The sequence below is a fragment of the Pyrus communis genome, chromosome 17 (genome assembly GCF_041283825.1).
Source record: "Pyrus communis isolate YQ-2024b chromosome 17, ASM4128382v1, whole genome shotgun sequence".
Lineage (NCBI taxonomy): Eukaryota > Viridiplantae > Streptophyta > Magnoliopsida > Rosales > Rosaceae > Pyrus > Pyrus communis.
The window spans coordinates 20,827,233-20,842,693 of record NC_142581.1 but is presented as its reverse complement, the minus strand read 5'-3'; the positions used below and the strand labels follow the sequence as shown (position 1 = coordinate 20,842,693).

The following is a 15,461-nucleotide window of genomic DNA, read 5'->3' as shown; positions in this document are numbered from 1 at the left end:
TTAGGAATCACAATCCTTTTCCTACTCTTATATCACATGTCCTAGGCCCTTTAGGATTAGGAATCTGCCTTAAACACAGTTTCTAAAACACCTTATCCTATCCCTACATGTGTGCCGCACCTAGCCTTCTAGAACTCCCTAATTCCTAGCCGCACTACCTATTCCAAATCCCACTTGATTTCTGCCTTGAGTTAACCCTTTTTCAATGGGATTAGGCAATCCTTCTCCTTCACTAAGTGTGCCAAACTAGCCTATATAAACAGCCCTTGCCGCACCATTTAGACCACCACCCCTTCACACAACATTCATACATTCCTTCAGAAATCAACCATTTGCCGTGACCTTGCAACCACCCATCCATCATTCCCTTACTTCCACACCTCCATCCCAACCTCCATACACCACCATCATCCATTGCCGCACCACCATACATACCTAAATCCCTCCAAAACCCAGAAAATCATCCACAAAACCACCCTAGACCTTGTGCCGTGACTTAGCAAGAAAGAGGAGAAGGAAGACCAAGCCTTGGGCGTTTGTGCATTCGAGTTGGAGTGTTGGACGTTTCTAGGTATAATCTATCTTTTATTTTTAATGTTTAATTCTATGTTGCTTTGTTTTGTCATGAACATGAGAGGCTAAACTCGTTTTAGCCTAGGGATGCTTTGAAACCATGATTACATTTATAATATGAGTTGATTAAGTCCAGTTGTGATTTCATAAATTATGAACGCAATTTACTTAACCGTTTGATGGATAACTTATTCTTGTATGTTTATTAGGGAGGCCTACTTAATTTGCATGCTTGAATTTGGGGCTAGAATATAAGGGTGTTTCACATAATCGTCACAAACTTATATTCACAAGTAGTTAAGGTTGTTTTCACAATCATGTTAAGTAAATTCCTAGCATGTGTATCATGATGTCATAGTTACAAGTGCTTTGTCAATACTTTATGATTTCCATTGAACGTAATGATCTTTGACCGTATCTCTATTATGATGTCATGTAGGGGACTTTTTGAAGAATGCTTTGGGTTGTCGTATGATGTCATCCAATCCACTAACTTAAGGGAAATCTGAGGGTTAATTAGTGATGTCACGGTTAATCTGGGGTGTTGAGGTTCATGGTTTATCGGAAAAGCAACTGGAAATCAATTTATGTTAGAAAGTATCATGTGTGGAGAAGTATCCCTTGGCTATCCCATCATCCATTAGTTTTTCTGAAATTCGTCTAAAATCTGTTTTAAAGTTTTAAGTTACTTGTTTTCTTTTAAATTCGTCCAAAATCAAAACCCCCTTTCTTATTTGTTCCAAATCTGTCCAAAAGAGTCTTTTTGAGTCTTTAGAGTCAAAACCAAGTGTATTTTCGTCCAAATTAAGTCCTAGAGTCTAAATTGAGTCTTTTTGGTTGTTTCAAGTTGTTTTGAGTCTTTAAAGTTTGTTTTTGGTCAGATAAGTTAGTAAGAGTCTTGTGAGGTCATTTAAAGTGTTTTAAAGCATATTTTCACATCTTTGAGTCAATTTTCATTAGATTAGCAATCCCTCCTAATCCCCGGCCTAGAACGATCCCTACTTATATCTATACTACAATTGTCAAAAAGAGTGTTTAATTTGAGTGCTATCTTATTTCACATCACACATAACCATATCGCCTGTAATCGTCAATCAAAGTCATAAAATAAGAGGCGCCATGATGGGCCTTCACACTCATCGGTCCACAGATGTCATATTGGATTAACTCTAACTGCTTTGCCAACTAAACATGGCTCACATACAAACAAATTGACATTAGTGAGTGACCCCAATAGGTCTTCTCTAACTAACCTTGTTATTTTATCTTGCCCTATATGCCCTAGTCTAGAATGTCATGTTTCAGAATTAACATGTTTAATAACAGTTACTAAAGAAGTAAAAGAACAAGAATCAATTAAATCCAAGCAAACAAAATCATCCTTTATTGAACCATATTTAATTTCAACTTAATCCAAATAGATCACAAGTCTAGACGGGCTTAAGTAAAAACAATATCCTTCATATAAAAGTGCAGTAACTGAAAGTAAATTAAATTGCATCCCAGTGGCGTGCAAGACATCATGCAGAAGTAGTTAACACCCAATGCTTAGTTAAAGTCGATAAGAACCAACTCCCAAAGCTTCTGTACAACTTCCTTCACCCATGTACACCCAGTATGACTTTGTTAGAGAGCGTTGATAATTTTCGAATCCCTTTTATCTCGCATCATATGTTTGGTTGCTCCGGTGTCTACAATCCAATTATCAGACGTGTGATCAACATGTATATGCGAACATACATAAACAATGACAGATTTGGGGTGAAGGATTAGCTTTTTATTTGGCTCAGTGCAATTACGAACGAAGTGTCCCTTCTTTTTACAGTTAAAGCACATTAAGTTGGATTCGTCTGTCTTGCCACGTTTACCTTTGTGGGCCTTGATCTTATTAGAATTAGGAGCAAGCTTTGCATTTTTTTTCTCATACTTGGTTTTGCCCTTTCCTTTGAACTGGTTACCCTTTTTGGACCCACCTTGAGTCAAAAAGGCAGTACTCTGAATCGCCACTCGGCACTCATCTTCTAGTTCAACATGACGCGAGATGTCATGAAAGTTCTTAATCTGATTATTATGTGTCATGATTTGTTTAAGGGAACCCCACGAGTCTGGGAATGACCTACTCACAACTTGGACTTGTTGTTCATGGGTAAGGATACTCACAGTAGCTTTCAAATCTTGTGCTATGCTGGACATCTTCCTAAGATGTTCAAATACAGAGTGCTTGGATCCATCATGTAAACCTCAAACTTTAGCACTAAACTTCTCAGCCTAGTACCAAAAGAAAATTTCAAATGGTCCCACATCTCCTTGGCAATTGAGTACCTTTCAGGGTTGGTTTGGTATTGTTGTGCTTTGAAAAAAAACTGCTTCTGCTGTGCTGTGAGAATAAGCAACTGTGAAATAAAGCAGCATAGTGTTTGGTAAACTTTTTTGTAAAAGTGCTTTTGAAAAAAGAAAAAAAAAGCAGTATTAGAGTGTTTGGTAAACTTTTATGTAAAACAGATGTGAAAAAAAGCCGGTTTTTCAAAGCTAGGTTTTGTAGCTTCTTGTTTTTGGCTTTTTTTCATCCAAAACTGTGAAAAAAAGCTGAAGCTGAGTGTTTACCAAACACAAAAACAGCTCCCAGCTTTTTTTGATAGCAGCTTTTTTCAGAATCACCTCAGTACCAAACCAGGTCTCATACTCACCAATAAGATCATCATGCATACTGCTACATAGTAAAGCACGCACTTCGATCTTTCTTGAACCAAGATTTATAAGACCTTACTCTAGCCGTTGTATACTGAGCCGTAGTGGTTCCATCTCTCCCAAGATCAGGCTCATCCATCAAAGCCTCCAAAGGCTCCAAGAGCTCTTGTTCATTAAGAAGATATTGGATCTTCCTATGCCAAATATCATAGTTGGTTCCAACTAGCTTTTCTCCTTTGGTCAAATTAGCAACGACATTTTTGGCAACCATTTCTTTCTACAAGGGTGAAATAATTTTGACATTATTAATTACACATCTTACATTTATTTATTTGAAAAACTTACTAGAAAACATTTCACTTTTTCTTCTAGGTTGAAATTGAAAAATCCGCTAAATTGCTCATAATTACCATTCAATTCTAAGAGTTAAGATCATATTTTCAAATTATTTTCGAAATAAATCTTATTTAAACATGATTATGTTTTAAAATTATCCATTTTTCATGTAATATCCAATTGAGTGCACAATTAGGGTTTTTAGACAATGGGCTTGACAGATAGGCCTCCGTAAATGCAGCCAGGTCAAATCCGAAAGGGGTGACAGCACGAAGCTTTTAAAAACCGAACCTTTTTGACACCCAAAGTGTCTTCTTAAAGATTTTTCCTAGACACCACATCAAATAAGAGGTGACCATTAGTGAACCCAATCCAATTTTTATTAATTAGGTAATCTTTTTTAAATATTCTCCTAAAGAATATTCCTTGCTAATTTAAAATGCTCAATCAACATGGGCAAATTTGATCAACATTATCTCATTTTGATTTTCCTAAAATCATGGCATGTGTTGGATATTTTTAAAGGTTAATTAAGAACGTTTCCCTAATTTTAGTAAATTAAAAATGTCTCAAATAACAAAACTAAATATACACCTACATAGGTTAGTGAACCATAATGATTCACTCGCCAGTCGTGTCCCAAAAACACGACCCACGAACTGCCCAAAGCGACGGTGCAAAATTTTTTTTATTTTATTAATTAATTTAATATTGCGCGAACCCACTCGCCGTAAGTGGCGCATGACACATACACACCCCCTTCTGGTGATCCGATGTCATTCTTTTGACCTCCGTTGGATTGAACTCCCTGAGATGAATCAAACGGTGTAGCAAACATCCCCAAAAGCCTAGCGTTGTACTCGTACTTACTCAGGGTAAGAGTGGAAGAGATGAACCACTGTTCATCATCTTCCTCCAAGAAATATGGAATTTCCAGATTTTTCACTCTCGAGAGGCTTGTTTACAGAGACCATAACTTAGCGAACATGCATCCACTTTATGCATATTTTATGTTGTTAGAAAGATCAGATTACCATCTACATTTAAGTCTTTTTGGCAAATTCCAAAAATAACTCTAACTACACGAAAAAAGGGTTGCAAGACCCTTGAAAAAAATCGTTTTTCATGCTATTATGAAACTAAGGTTTCAATTATCTCTCTAACCACTTGGTTTTTCTTTACCAAATTTTAAATATAGTCTCATATGAATATAAAGAACATAAACCAAGCACTAAAACCCAGAAGAAAAAAAAAGCGTGGCAAAAACGAAAATTTTAAAGACAAGCATTCATGGCATATTGATATATATCTCATGCTTTCATGGTTTCATACATGGCATATACATATATATCTCATGCTTTCATGCAAGGAGTGTGTGAGTGGCTCTGATACCACTGTTGGAAGAATATGAATAAATTCGGAAGGGCGTGTGTACCTTTTATGCGGAAACTTGAATCTCAACACGCTCCTACAAACACAAACAACTGCTCTGACCCTCCATGAATGTCTAGTACCTCGCAGGTCGTCGGGTTAGCTACAGTATGTCGAGTTGCCCCTTGGTTTTCGCCTCCCAAGACCTAGGGCCGAAAGTGATAGCCCTAAAGACCTAACTAGAATATTTGAACTGTGGAAAAACTTGTGTTTCTTGTGTTTCTTGTCTTCCCCAAAGCCAACTTACATAATGGTTGGGAAGAGCATAAAATGACTAAAATGCCCATGAAAATCCCAAGTATATTCTAATATGAATATCTCTTGATTTTCATCTAATTATCACATAGATAATTCGGAGGCTAATATCCTCATGTGGGTGGAATATCCTTTGATATTTATTTGTCCCATAAGATAAATCATGTTAGAGCATTATTAGAAAATATGAAAATAACACAAGAATACCAATGATAATAATCATAAAGAAAATCACAACATCAATTGTATAATTAATATAAACAATTAGAGATAAAGTTAGAAAAACTGACGAACTTGGAGATTGAGGCTTGCATAAATGTAATGTCCTAAAGACATAATTTCACCCCTACTCTTGTGCTTGTAGTTAGGTAGGCGTCCATCTCTCAGGATTCAACAATCTATAATCCGAAGTCAAAGCACTTCTACCTTCATACTCTAGCGAACTTTATATATTTCGTACTCTCAAGACACGACTCAAAATTTGACACACGAAGCATGAGAGAAATAAAGTGGGGAAACCCTATTTCTCAAGAGTAAAAATTAACTCTAATTTTCTATATTAATGATGATGGTTTCATGAGTTTATATAGCACCCAAGTACTTCTTGTTAAAGAGATGTAACTTTTCATCTATAAGTATACATCATTTGACAAGGGAATGCACCTAAATAACATAAGCTTTCTAAGAAATACGGTTAACATTTTTCATTCAATTAGTAAAATTATATATTACAATATTTTATGTTATCATATATAATTTTCAACAGTCCCCCACATGAATGAAAAATCAAGAAGAATTTGAGAGTACAGGAGGACAAGAGATGCATCAGGAAAGGTGTCTTTTGGACTTGAACCTACCCTAGTGAATACTTATCGGGTTTACTTGGTGACGTAATGGATGTGGAAGATCTTGAACTGTTCACCACAGCAATAAACCAAGACAATAAGCAACACACATCACTAATCCTAATATATTATGGTTTATACAGTTGTGTTTATTTTGGTCCTTAACAAATCCCGGATTCATGAGAGCTTTAGAGAATTTAGCCATCTCATTCTCATAGAAGCGACCCACTTCTACTCTCACATAGGTGACCACTAATTAAGAATAGTTTGCTTTATTCCTCTTATTTATAAGATATCACTGTCATTAAGTATAAATATACACCCTAAAACTTCTAAAGACAACACACTTCTTCCATCATAGGAATGAGGTATATAGTGTGTTAACTTCTTTGAATCATGCCTAACCAATTTGCCTATTGAACTTAGACTATGGGATCTCCAATCAACTAAGTTAAGTTTTGGCCCAGCTGATTCATTAGTTATGTTGGCTTTAGCCTTATTCCCCTCGATGATCAACTTACTCTCTAGTCTAACCTTTAATAATTGGATCCACTACTAGGTTTTTAATGGTATGCACAATCCATCTGATGAAATTATATTTCATATGAGAGTAGTTGTTTCTCAATTTCAAGTCCTCAAAAGTGTGTGTGTCTATATATATGTGTGTGTGTGTGTGTGTGTGTGTGTGTGTGTGTTGGGACTTTTGTAAGTAATTTGCGAACACTAGGAAGTAGACTTCCCCCACATTTAAGATATTTAAAGAAAGATCTCTAAAGCTTTATGTACCTTAAAATTGTATATTATTACGTTTAGGTAGCAAATTCTTTTATTCTTTCTTGTTAAGTAAATACCATTATATCTTAATGATATTTAAGCAACTCCACAATTCTCTCATAATTGTGATTGCTTTAAGGTTGTTAAAGCACTTCTTTGGACCTTAGCCTCCTCTATTTATTAATCCAGTTGTCATTTTATTAAGACGAAAGTAACTCATCCAGAATGAGTTCAAGCTCTATGATTTGAATATGGTATTGTGTATTGTTATCACAAATGCGTTCTTACCATGAACAACCATGATATGACAAACTCATTGGTTGTCCTTGCTTACCAAATAAGCAACATTGCATCTTCTGCAAATGTACAAAAAACCTGTAGAAGACCCCCACACTCTCAGTGTCTTATTCTTTTCAAATGAATTGGGAGTTGACTTCATCCATGGCTAACTTGGTCATTGCGCGCAAGATTCTTTATGATGCTTGTCATAATAGTAATTAACTGCCTTTTTGGCTAGTATAATTAACAGCCTGAAACTATTTCTTTTTAGCCGTAACACAAATATCTGATAGACAATATTATCATCTTCTTGTAATAACATCATTTAGATGACAGCATTAATTATATCCATTTTGTGCAAATAGAACATTAAATCAAAACACCGCTTCAAACAATATTGCAATTGCTTTAATTTGTTCATGTCTCTTCATTTTACAAACTACTATTGGTAATCGTTTGGCATGGAATTCTTGTCCAAAACACCTAAACAATTCCCAGGTTTTGATCTTGGAAAGCAACTTGCAAACCCATCAAGAATCCTAAGCGGTTTCTAAGTTCCTTCATCAACGCAAATATGTCTCGCATATTTATAGGAATTTCTCATTTATAGATCATACAAATAGTAAACTAATTTAGAAAACCACAAGTTCTTATCCACATTTTAATAGCAATGTCTCTTTTTCCAGAAGAAGGAATTGGAAACACCGATAATTAGTTATTTAAATTGAACTGCATATATGTACAACTGATCGACATGTATTTCACAGAAACATGCATGTATCCTAGAATCAGACTTGTTCTAGATTAATGCATAACTTATAACTTTATAATACTAGATTATAATGCATGATCTTCGTGGCCTGTGTATATGCATGCCAAGTCAATTAACAATTCATGGACAATTCTACACGTACCTCTTATGAAGTGTCAAATTTTTAAGGACGTCAAAAAGGCTATTGAGACACCTCCTTTGTTTGAATCAAATCATTCAATCCAAAAGCCATGAATCAAAATCCAAAAATCCATTCTCTTTTTACTTTTATCTTCATCAATATATATATATATATATATATGAAGTCTCACAATTAGATATCTCCCATCAATCATTTGTACTTAAGAAGGTGGCAATTTTTCATTTACGCTACCATGGAATACAACGAAAGGTCATACTTTCATAATGATCATCACATACAATGATTTGAAGATCTCCAACTTGTTTAACGATTTTTTTTTCTTTTTCTCTTCACTGTTTTACGTATACTGCATATACGTCTTACAGCCCATAATCTTTCGAAACATATTTTCTAACAATTGCATATAAATTTTGTCTTTAGATTGTTAGAGCATTATTAGAAAATATGAAAATAACACAAGAATTCCAATGATAATAATCATAAAGAAAATCACAACATCAATTGTATAATTAATATAAACAACTAGAGATAAAATTAGAAAAACTGACAAACTTGGAGATTGAGACTTGCATAAATGCAATGTCCTAAAGACAGAATTTCGCCCCTACTCATGTGCATGTAGTTCGGTAGGCATCCATCTCTTAGGATTCAACAATCTAAATCCGAAGTCAAAGCACTTCAATTTTCATACTCTAGGAAACTTTATATATTCTGTACTCTCAAGACACAACTCGAAATTTGACACATGAAGCATGAGAGAAACAAAGTGGGGAAACCCTATTTCTCAAGAGTAAAAATTAACTCTAATTTTCTATATTAATGATGATGGTTTCATAAGTTTATATAGCACCCAAGTACTTCTTGTTAAAGAGAAGTAACTTTTCATCTATTAAGTATATATCATTTGACAAATGAATGCACCCAAATAACATAACCTTTCTAAGAAATATGGTTAACACTATTTTTCATTCAATTATTAAAATTATATATTATAATATATAATTTCCAACAAATCCTACAGTAGTGAAGTTGTTTGAAAAGAGAATCCAACTCTTGGAGGGTTGAATCGACAGTGGGAACCGCTTTTGGACCCGTAACAAAGAAAGTGACACTAGTGTAGGATATACCACCACTCGAATGGCAGCTTGATAAGTGGTGTTATACCACCACTTGGTCCAGGGCAACCAAGAACTCCAACTAGAAGGTTTATCACTGATTGCCGGTCCGACTGTAGATGATAGCCAGTAGAAAAACTGAGTTTTGTACACTACGCTTTGAAGAATGTTATTCAGAATCGACTCATGAATATGGAATTCCGGTCACTGACGATGCTTTTTGGCAGGCCATGTAGGCAGAATATCTCTTTAATGAATATATATGCCACCTTTTGAGGGCGTGTAAGGGTGGGTAATAGGCACAAAATGCCCATACCATGACAAACGATTGACCACCACTAGATTGAGTTTTCCATGTGATGGTGGCAAACCATCAATAAAGTCCATTATGATGTCCTACCACACATTCTCCAAAATTGGAAGTGGTTGAAGTATAAGGAAAAAGAAGGTGGGTTTGGGAGACATTTGGCTGAGACAAATATGATCTGGGTATGAGTATTCACAATTCTAATTTATTTAATAATATTTTAATAAATACAAGCGGTCCTCTACCACAGTGGTGGAGAAGAGTGTTGTCTTTGCATCACGGCCTGGATTTGAACCACGTCGACTCTCTAATCTAACATCTAATCTAACAAATCTATCGTTTGACAAAAAAAAAAAAAAATTAATAAATTAATCTATGTCCTTACTAATTGTGTAATTTGGGCTTCTTTAGTTGAATGATGATCCACTTATGAAAATGGTGTATCTAATTTGTAAAGAATAGCTATAAATATTATCTCATTGGCTACACTTTGCACGCTCTCCTTTTGATCTTCTTTTGATCTGCTTCATCTGATGACCAGAAATAAAGAGAAAAGTGCGTAAGATGGAAAGGTCAAAAGGTCAATGCAAAATGACTCCCCTTGCAGAAAGTCCGACGACGTAACATAAAACTGTCAGCATGAAGAGTTTAGGCAAATGGAGCACAGCAAGTCAGAACAAAAGGGAAAGATACGTATCAACTATCAAGCATACGTGAACATTTGGAATAATATCTTTGCATATATTTTGAAAATCAATGTGTACAATAATACAGGCACATGTTAGAGCTTGGATGTATACATCACTGAAATTATTCTAATTCTTCTGCTGGCAGAAAAGAGACCCTCCATTATTCTAGTTTCAAACTTAGTATAAACCGGAAAATGAACTTCCGTTTTTAATGTCGAATTCAATGCAACAATCGAAGTTACTCAACCAATCCATCTCTGATCAACTCTTCTAACCCTCTCCTCAGCCTTTCTGCAGCAGCTTTGCAGTCATCCTCTACCAAGCCAGCAAAGGAGATTCTCACATTCCCCGGGCACCCACATGCACTTCCAGGGATCACCACCACCCCATGCCTGTGAGCAAGCCAGTGAACAAATTTATCGTCATCTGCATATTTGTCCGGAAGCTTTGCCCACAAGTATATAGCTCCCTCTCCGCCTTTAATGGCATTGTCCCCAAGGGGAGAGAGCGCTTCTATAACGATGTCTCTGTTCTTCACTAGACTTTTCACTCGTTCAATGACCCATTCGGGTCCCATTTCCAATGAGTAGAGGGCAAGGTGCTGTGAAATTATTGAAGCACAGATAGGAATGTTGTCCTGAACTTTGAGGAGTTGGGTACCAAAGCCCTCTACTTCTGATGGGTATGCTATCTGCATAAATTCATCAATTAAGTTGAATCAGCAATGCTGACTCATACGTCCATATATCGATTTTAATAGATTATCAAGTTTGAAGATACAATTTTGAGATCAATCAAAACTTCTATGACTCGTGTTCTAGACAGACATGTGCAGTCGTAATGGCTATTTGATACCGTGTCTATCAAGATTCAAGATGCAAAATATACATACTACAGAAGTAAAACTTTCCCAATAGTTTTCCAGATCTATCTACTTAACAAGCATCTAAGATAAAGGGTATTTCTTACATATCCGACACGCCATCCCATCATTCCATAAGCTTTCGAGAAGGAAAAAATGTTGACTATGTGATTTCCCTCCACACATGTGTGTTTCAAATCATTATACATAAAATACCTGCAAGATCAAACGTTATGACTTACGTATGCTTCAGAAGCAAACATTTGACAGTCATTCTTCAACCGAAAGCAGTTAAAACTCGGACACAACTGAAATGGAGAACAGCAAAAGAAAAATCTCACTCAAGATTAACATGAAACTCTGTATTATTACATGCTAATCATATTAGAAAAATTTAAATGTTTAATGCAGTTCACAGTTTTGAAACTTTCTTAATACTCATCATTTTTCATGGACGTAGGCAGATGCAAAGATCAGCATCATCGTTGCCAAGAAATTAACTGAGATTTTGAGGACCAGAGTAACTTCCATTCTTCCTAAATGGGAACCCACATACAGCTTATTTGCGTGCCCTGAGATTTATACGAACGAAACAGACAGACGAGTATCATACAGAACCATGTCATCAAGTCAGCAAAATAATGACATCAGCACATATTATTGCAACATTGCTGATAAGAAAAAAATCGATAGACTTACTCATATGTATTATCCACAACTAGCCATGATCCAGCACCTCTGCATATATCGGAAATCCTCTACTCACAAAGAGAGGAAAGAAAGTAAGAACAGCATATACAAGATTTTATTGTGCACACAATCAACGGCTACATACTCTTTTAAGAGAGCGAGATAGAGAGAGACCTTAAGAAGAGAATCCGGAATATAGGTTCCACTTGGGTTACCAGGATTAACAACCGTAACAAGTTTTGGGGTTGGTTTGGTTTCCGATAATGTTTTCTCCAACCAGTCTGGAATCAACAAAGTAGTATATATGATGATAAGAAAGAATAATGGCTATCACATGTAGCAGTTACAGTCATAAATTGATAACTTAAGACAACAAGAATTTTGACATGATTTGACCGACAACAAACATTACAACTGAAGATAACAAGGCTTTTGACATGGTTAATTTCATATCAAGATCTAAGGAGTAGAAAATGATTCAATGGAAGTTCAAGAAAAATTTCGTTCTTTTATGTCCCTCTGCAACAAGAAGTTCATGAAGCTTCTCACCTGCATCTGGGTAAAGTGTCTTTGGGTGACCAGGACCCACGAGTATATTAGTGACTCCCGTCATTTGGAAGGACATGTAGGCATTGAAGTAGTATGGTGCAAACATAACCACAGAGTCCCCAGCATCACACAATGTAAGAGCAAGGTTCACAAATGCCTGCATTGAAATCATCATATTCAAATGGCTGAGAACCTAACGATCAAAATAAGTTGCACAGACGACCATCATGTTTGATTTGTCTCACATTCTGTGTCTGAATCAGATGATGCTGATGCAATATTTGAGATAACATGATATTCACAGGGTGTAACAATTTTCTGGTAGCAGATTGCATGCTTATCTTAATAGTGCTAATCACTCCATGATTTAACTGGGAAGTCAATTTTCTTTTTATTTGGGCTGCTAAGCTACACACAACTATAAAGAAAACTGTTTGCATCTCCTAACAACTTTTGTATCATTTAATAGTCCAGACATCTGTTATTTTTTATAGACCTTCCATGAAACCACAAAACACAAATATAAATGCATTAATAATCACCTGATTCGCGCCTGCAGTAACCATCACTGAAGATTTGCACAACTTATTTTCACGATGCAACTACAAAACAAATAAAGAAAAAAGAATGACAAATATGTTTGCCAATTATAAAGTTGTAGTTGGATAATCATACTTTTCATAAGTATTGATCTCAGACAAAGACAACATTCCAACTTCGTCGTAGACTGAAACATTGTGCACAAGAGAAGGCCAAATTTTTTTTCCTTGCAATGAGAAAATTCATTAAAAGGGTACCAAGGGGGCATAACCTGTACACAATTAGTGTACAGGATCAAATGAACGGGAGTGGCGTTGAATCTGCCATCCATGAAAGAAAATGAGTTGAATCCACATATCTTTCCTAACTTTACCATGATTAATCATAAAGTAGCTTCTTCAAACTCACACCCTCTTTCATGAATTCTAACCAATAGTAATCTAAAGGTACCCCGTATCTTGTTCCTAAAACTGACCTTTTCAATCGTATAAAGCTTCAGTTTACAAAAGGGTAGGCAGTAAAACAATTAACTATATATGACTACCCAGTAACCATGCATTATCTGAATATAACATTGAACACAACCCAAGCGTCTGAATGCATCAAGAGATTAAAACGGATCATAATTAGAAGAAACATCGAACTAGTTCTAATGATACCTTTTGTACTAATGCCTCCCTGAGTTCAGGTAAACCTTCATCAGCACCATAACGACTAATTGAAGGCTCCCAAACAAGTTCTTTCACCTTATCCAATGCCTCTTTGGGTGGTTGCCAGTGAACTACTCCCTGCAGCGCGTTCCAACCAAAGAACATTAAAGGCTATTTTCCAAATGTAACTAAGTCATAGAGACAGCATAAAACATCCGAATGCAAAAGCAGTGACGAGAAAATTTGTATCTGATGAAAAAAATTCATATAATGCATAATGCAACCCTCTGTTGAGAAAACTATTAAATTAAATAGCACAAACTATCTAGCAGTTTGAGCAAAATATAGATAAAAAAGGTTGAACTTTGGTGAACTTAACTTGGACATATAACAATATAAAGTATGTTGTTTCACTAAGAAGGCCTAAAGTTCAGCAAGTGGAAAAAAACAAAGGTCTAACAATTAGGACGGACTCCACTCCCGTTGGTCATGATTTCAGAGATTTGTTATTTGGGAATTGGGACGGACTCGCTCACCTTGCTCCCTAGCAGTTTCCCTTGTTAATAGTTTTCAACTTGAAGGTTGCAAAAATTTGCACTTCTCTCTCACTTGTGTGTCACCCAGAAGATAAGGCACGCACAAAAACAGCTTCTTGATTGCATGGTTTCCAAGTGAAAAGCTATTCTAATATGAATAATCAAATGCTTCTTTTGCAATACAATCGTTTCCAGCAATAGAAACCAGCACCAAACACGCAACTCACACTCGAAGAACAAATCATACGGTTCTCATTGTCCAATGGGTTAATGTTTACAATTACCTCAGCCCAAAACCAAATGACAGTTTGGCATTGGAACACCCAAGTTGAAAAAACAACCATTCTCAGTGGCTCCATGGTTGTAGTAAAACAAAAAATATCAATCAAAATTAGATTTCAAGTCATTGGAATCAGAGAAGCAAACCTGAGCCAATGACACAGCATTTTGGGCTCCTCGGACCAACTGCTGTATCTGCAAAAGGAAACACAATCCCACCATAAACATTGAAACACCCAAAATGATATAACATATTCGAGCAATACTCTACACTAAATTAATCTAAACTACGAGGGGCGGAATTCAAAGCTACAAAATTCAATGAGTTAAAGAAAACCCCAGTTGGGGTTTTGGCCTAAACACCTTAACCATGATCGGCATATCAGTCTCCACGGCCCTCCTTGCAAGTAGTTCATAGGAACCCATCTCACCAACCAAACCAAACGCCCAAAAAAATGATCTCCAATACAAAATTCTGAAACTTTCCCAGAAATCCAATCCAAGAGAAAGAACAAGAAACCCCAAAAAGGTTTTGTCCTTTAGCTTCAAGGATAGAATGCCCCCGCCTAACCAATAAAGCTTTCAGCCCCACACAACGTTTGACAATTCACCAAAACATTAACAAAGTAGGTAGTAACGTTATCAGCTAACACCCCCGCAACGTTTGACGCTCCACATAAAGATTAGCAAAGTAGGTAGCAACATTTATCAGGACTTTTCGTTTAATTTATTTTTAGAATTTTTTTTTTTCAACCCAGCTTTCTTTATCTCACACTCAGCTATAAAAAAATATTCCACCCTGTGCCTTACAATAGTGGCAAAATGTCTCTTTCAAAAAAAAATGGCAAACAGCAATAATGCATTTGCAGCGAGTTCAATTTCCATTAATCTTCTTACTCTTTATATTTAACAATTTAACACACTAACGACTATAGTATGAAAGAAAAGAAAAAAAACAAGAAAAAAAAACCCTAACGGCTGCTTAGCAACCCTTCTCCCATGTCTTCGGCAACCACGATCTCTCTTTTACTATTTTCGTACGTCTCTTCTCTCTTGATTCCCTCGCGTGCATCTTTACTTTCTCCTAATTTTGGTAAATTACACCCAATGTGTTTTAGTGAATAAAAAAAGCAACCAAACCCTACAACC

At 35.9% G+C, this 15,461-nt stretch overlaps 1 protein-coding gene across 1 annotated transcript; it reads right to left on the bottom strand.

Annotated features, from left to right (window-relative positions):
• Window positions 1-10,237: 10,237 nt before the first annotated feature.
• On the bottom strand, window positions 10,238-15,198 carry LOC137707605 (Pyridoxal phosphate (PLP)-dependent transferases superfamily protein). The gene is made up of 9 exons (XM_068446510.2): window positions 14,676-15,198; window positions 14,460-14,507; window positions 13,507-13,635; window positions 12,850-12,909; window positions 12,308-12,464; window positions 11,933-12,039; window positions 11,768-11,826; window positions 11,176-11,284; window positions 10,238-10,897 (listed from the first exon to the last, which is right to left on the bottom strand). The coding sequence occupies exons 1-9, from the start codon at window positions 14,736-14,738 to the stop codon at window positions 10,445-10,447; spliced, it is 1,185 nt and encodes a 394-aa protein (XP_068302611.2). The 5' UTR covers window positions 14,739-15,198; the 3' UTR covers window positions 10,238-10,444.
• Window positions 15,199-15,461: the final 263 nt, after the last annotated feature.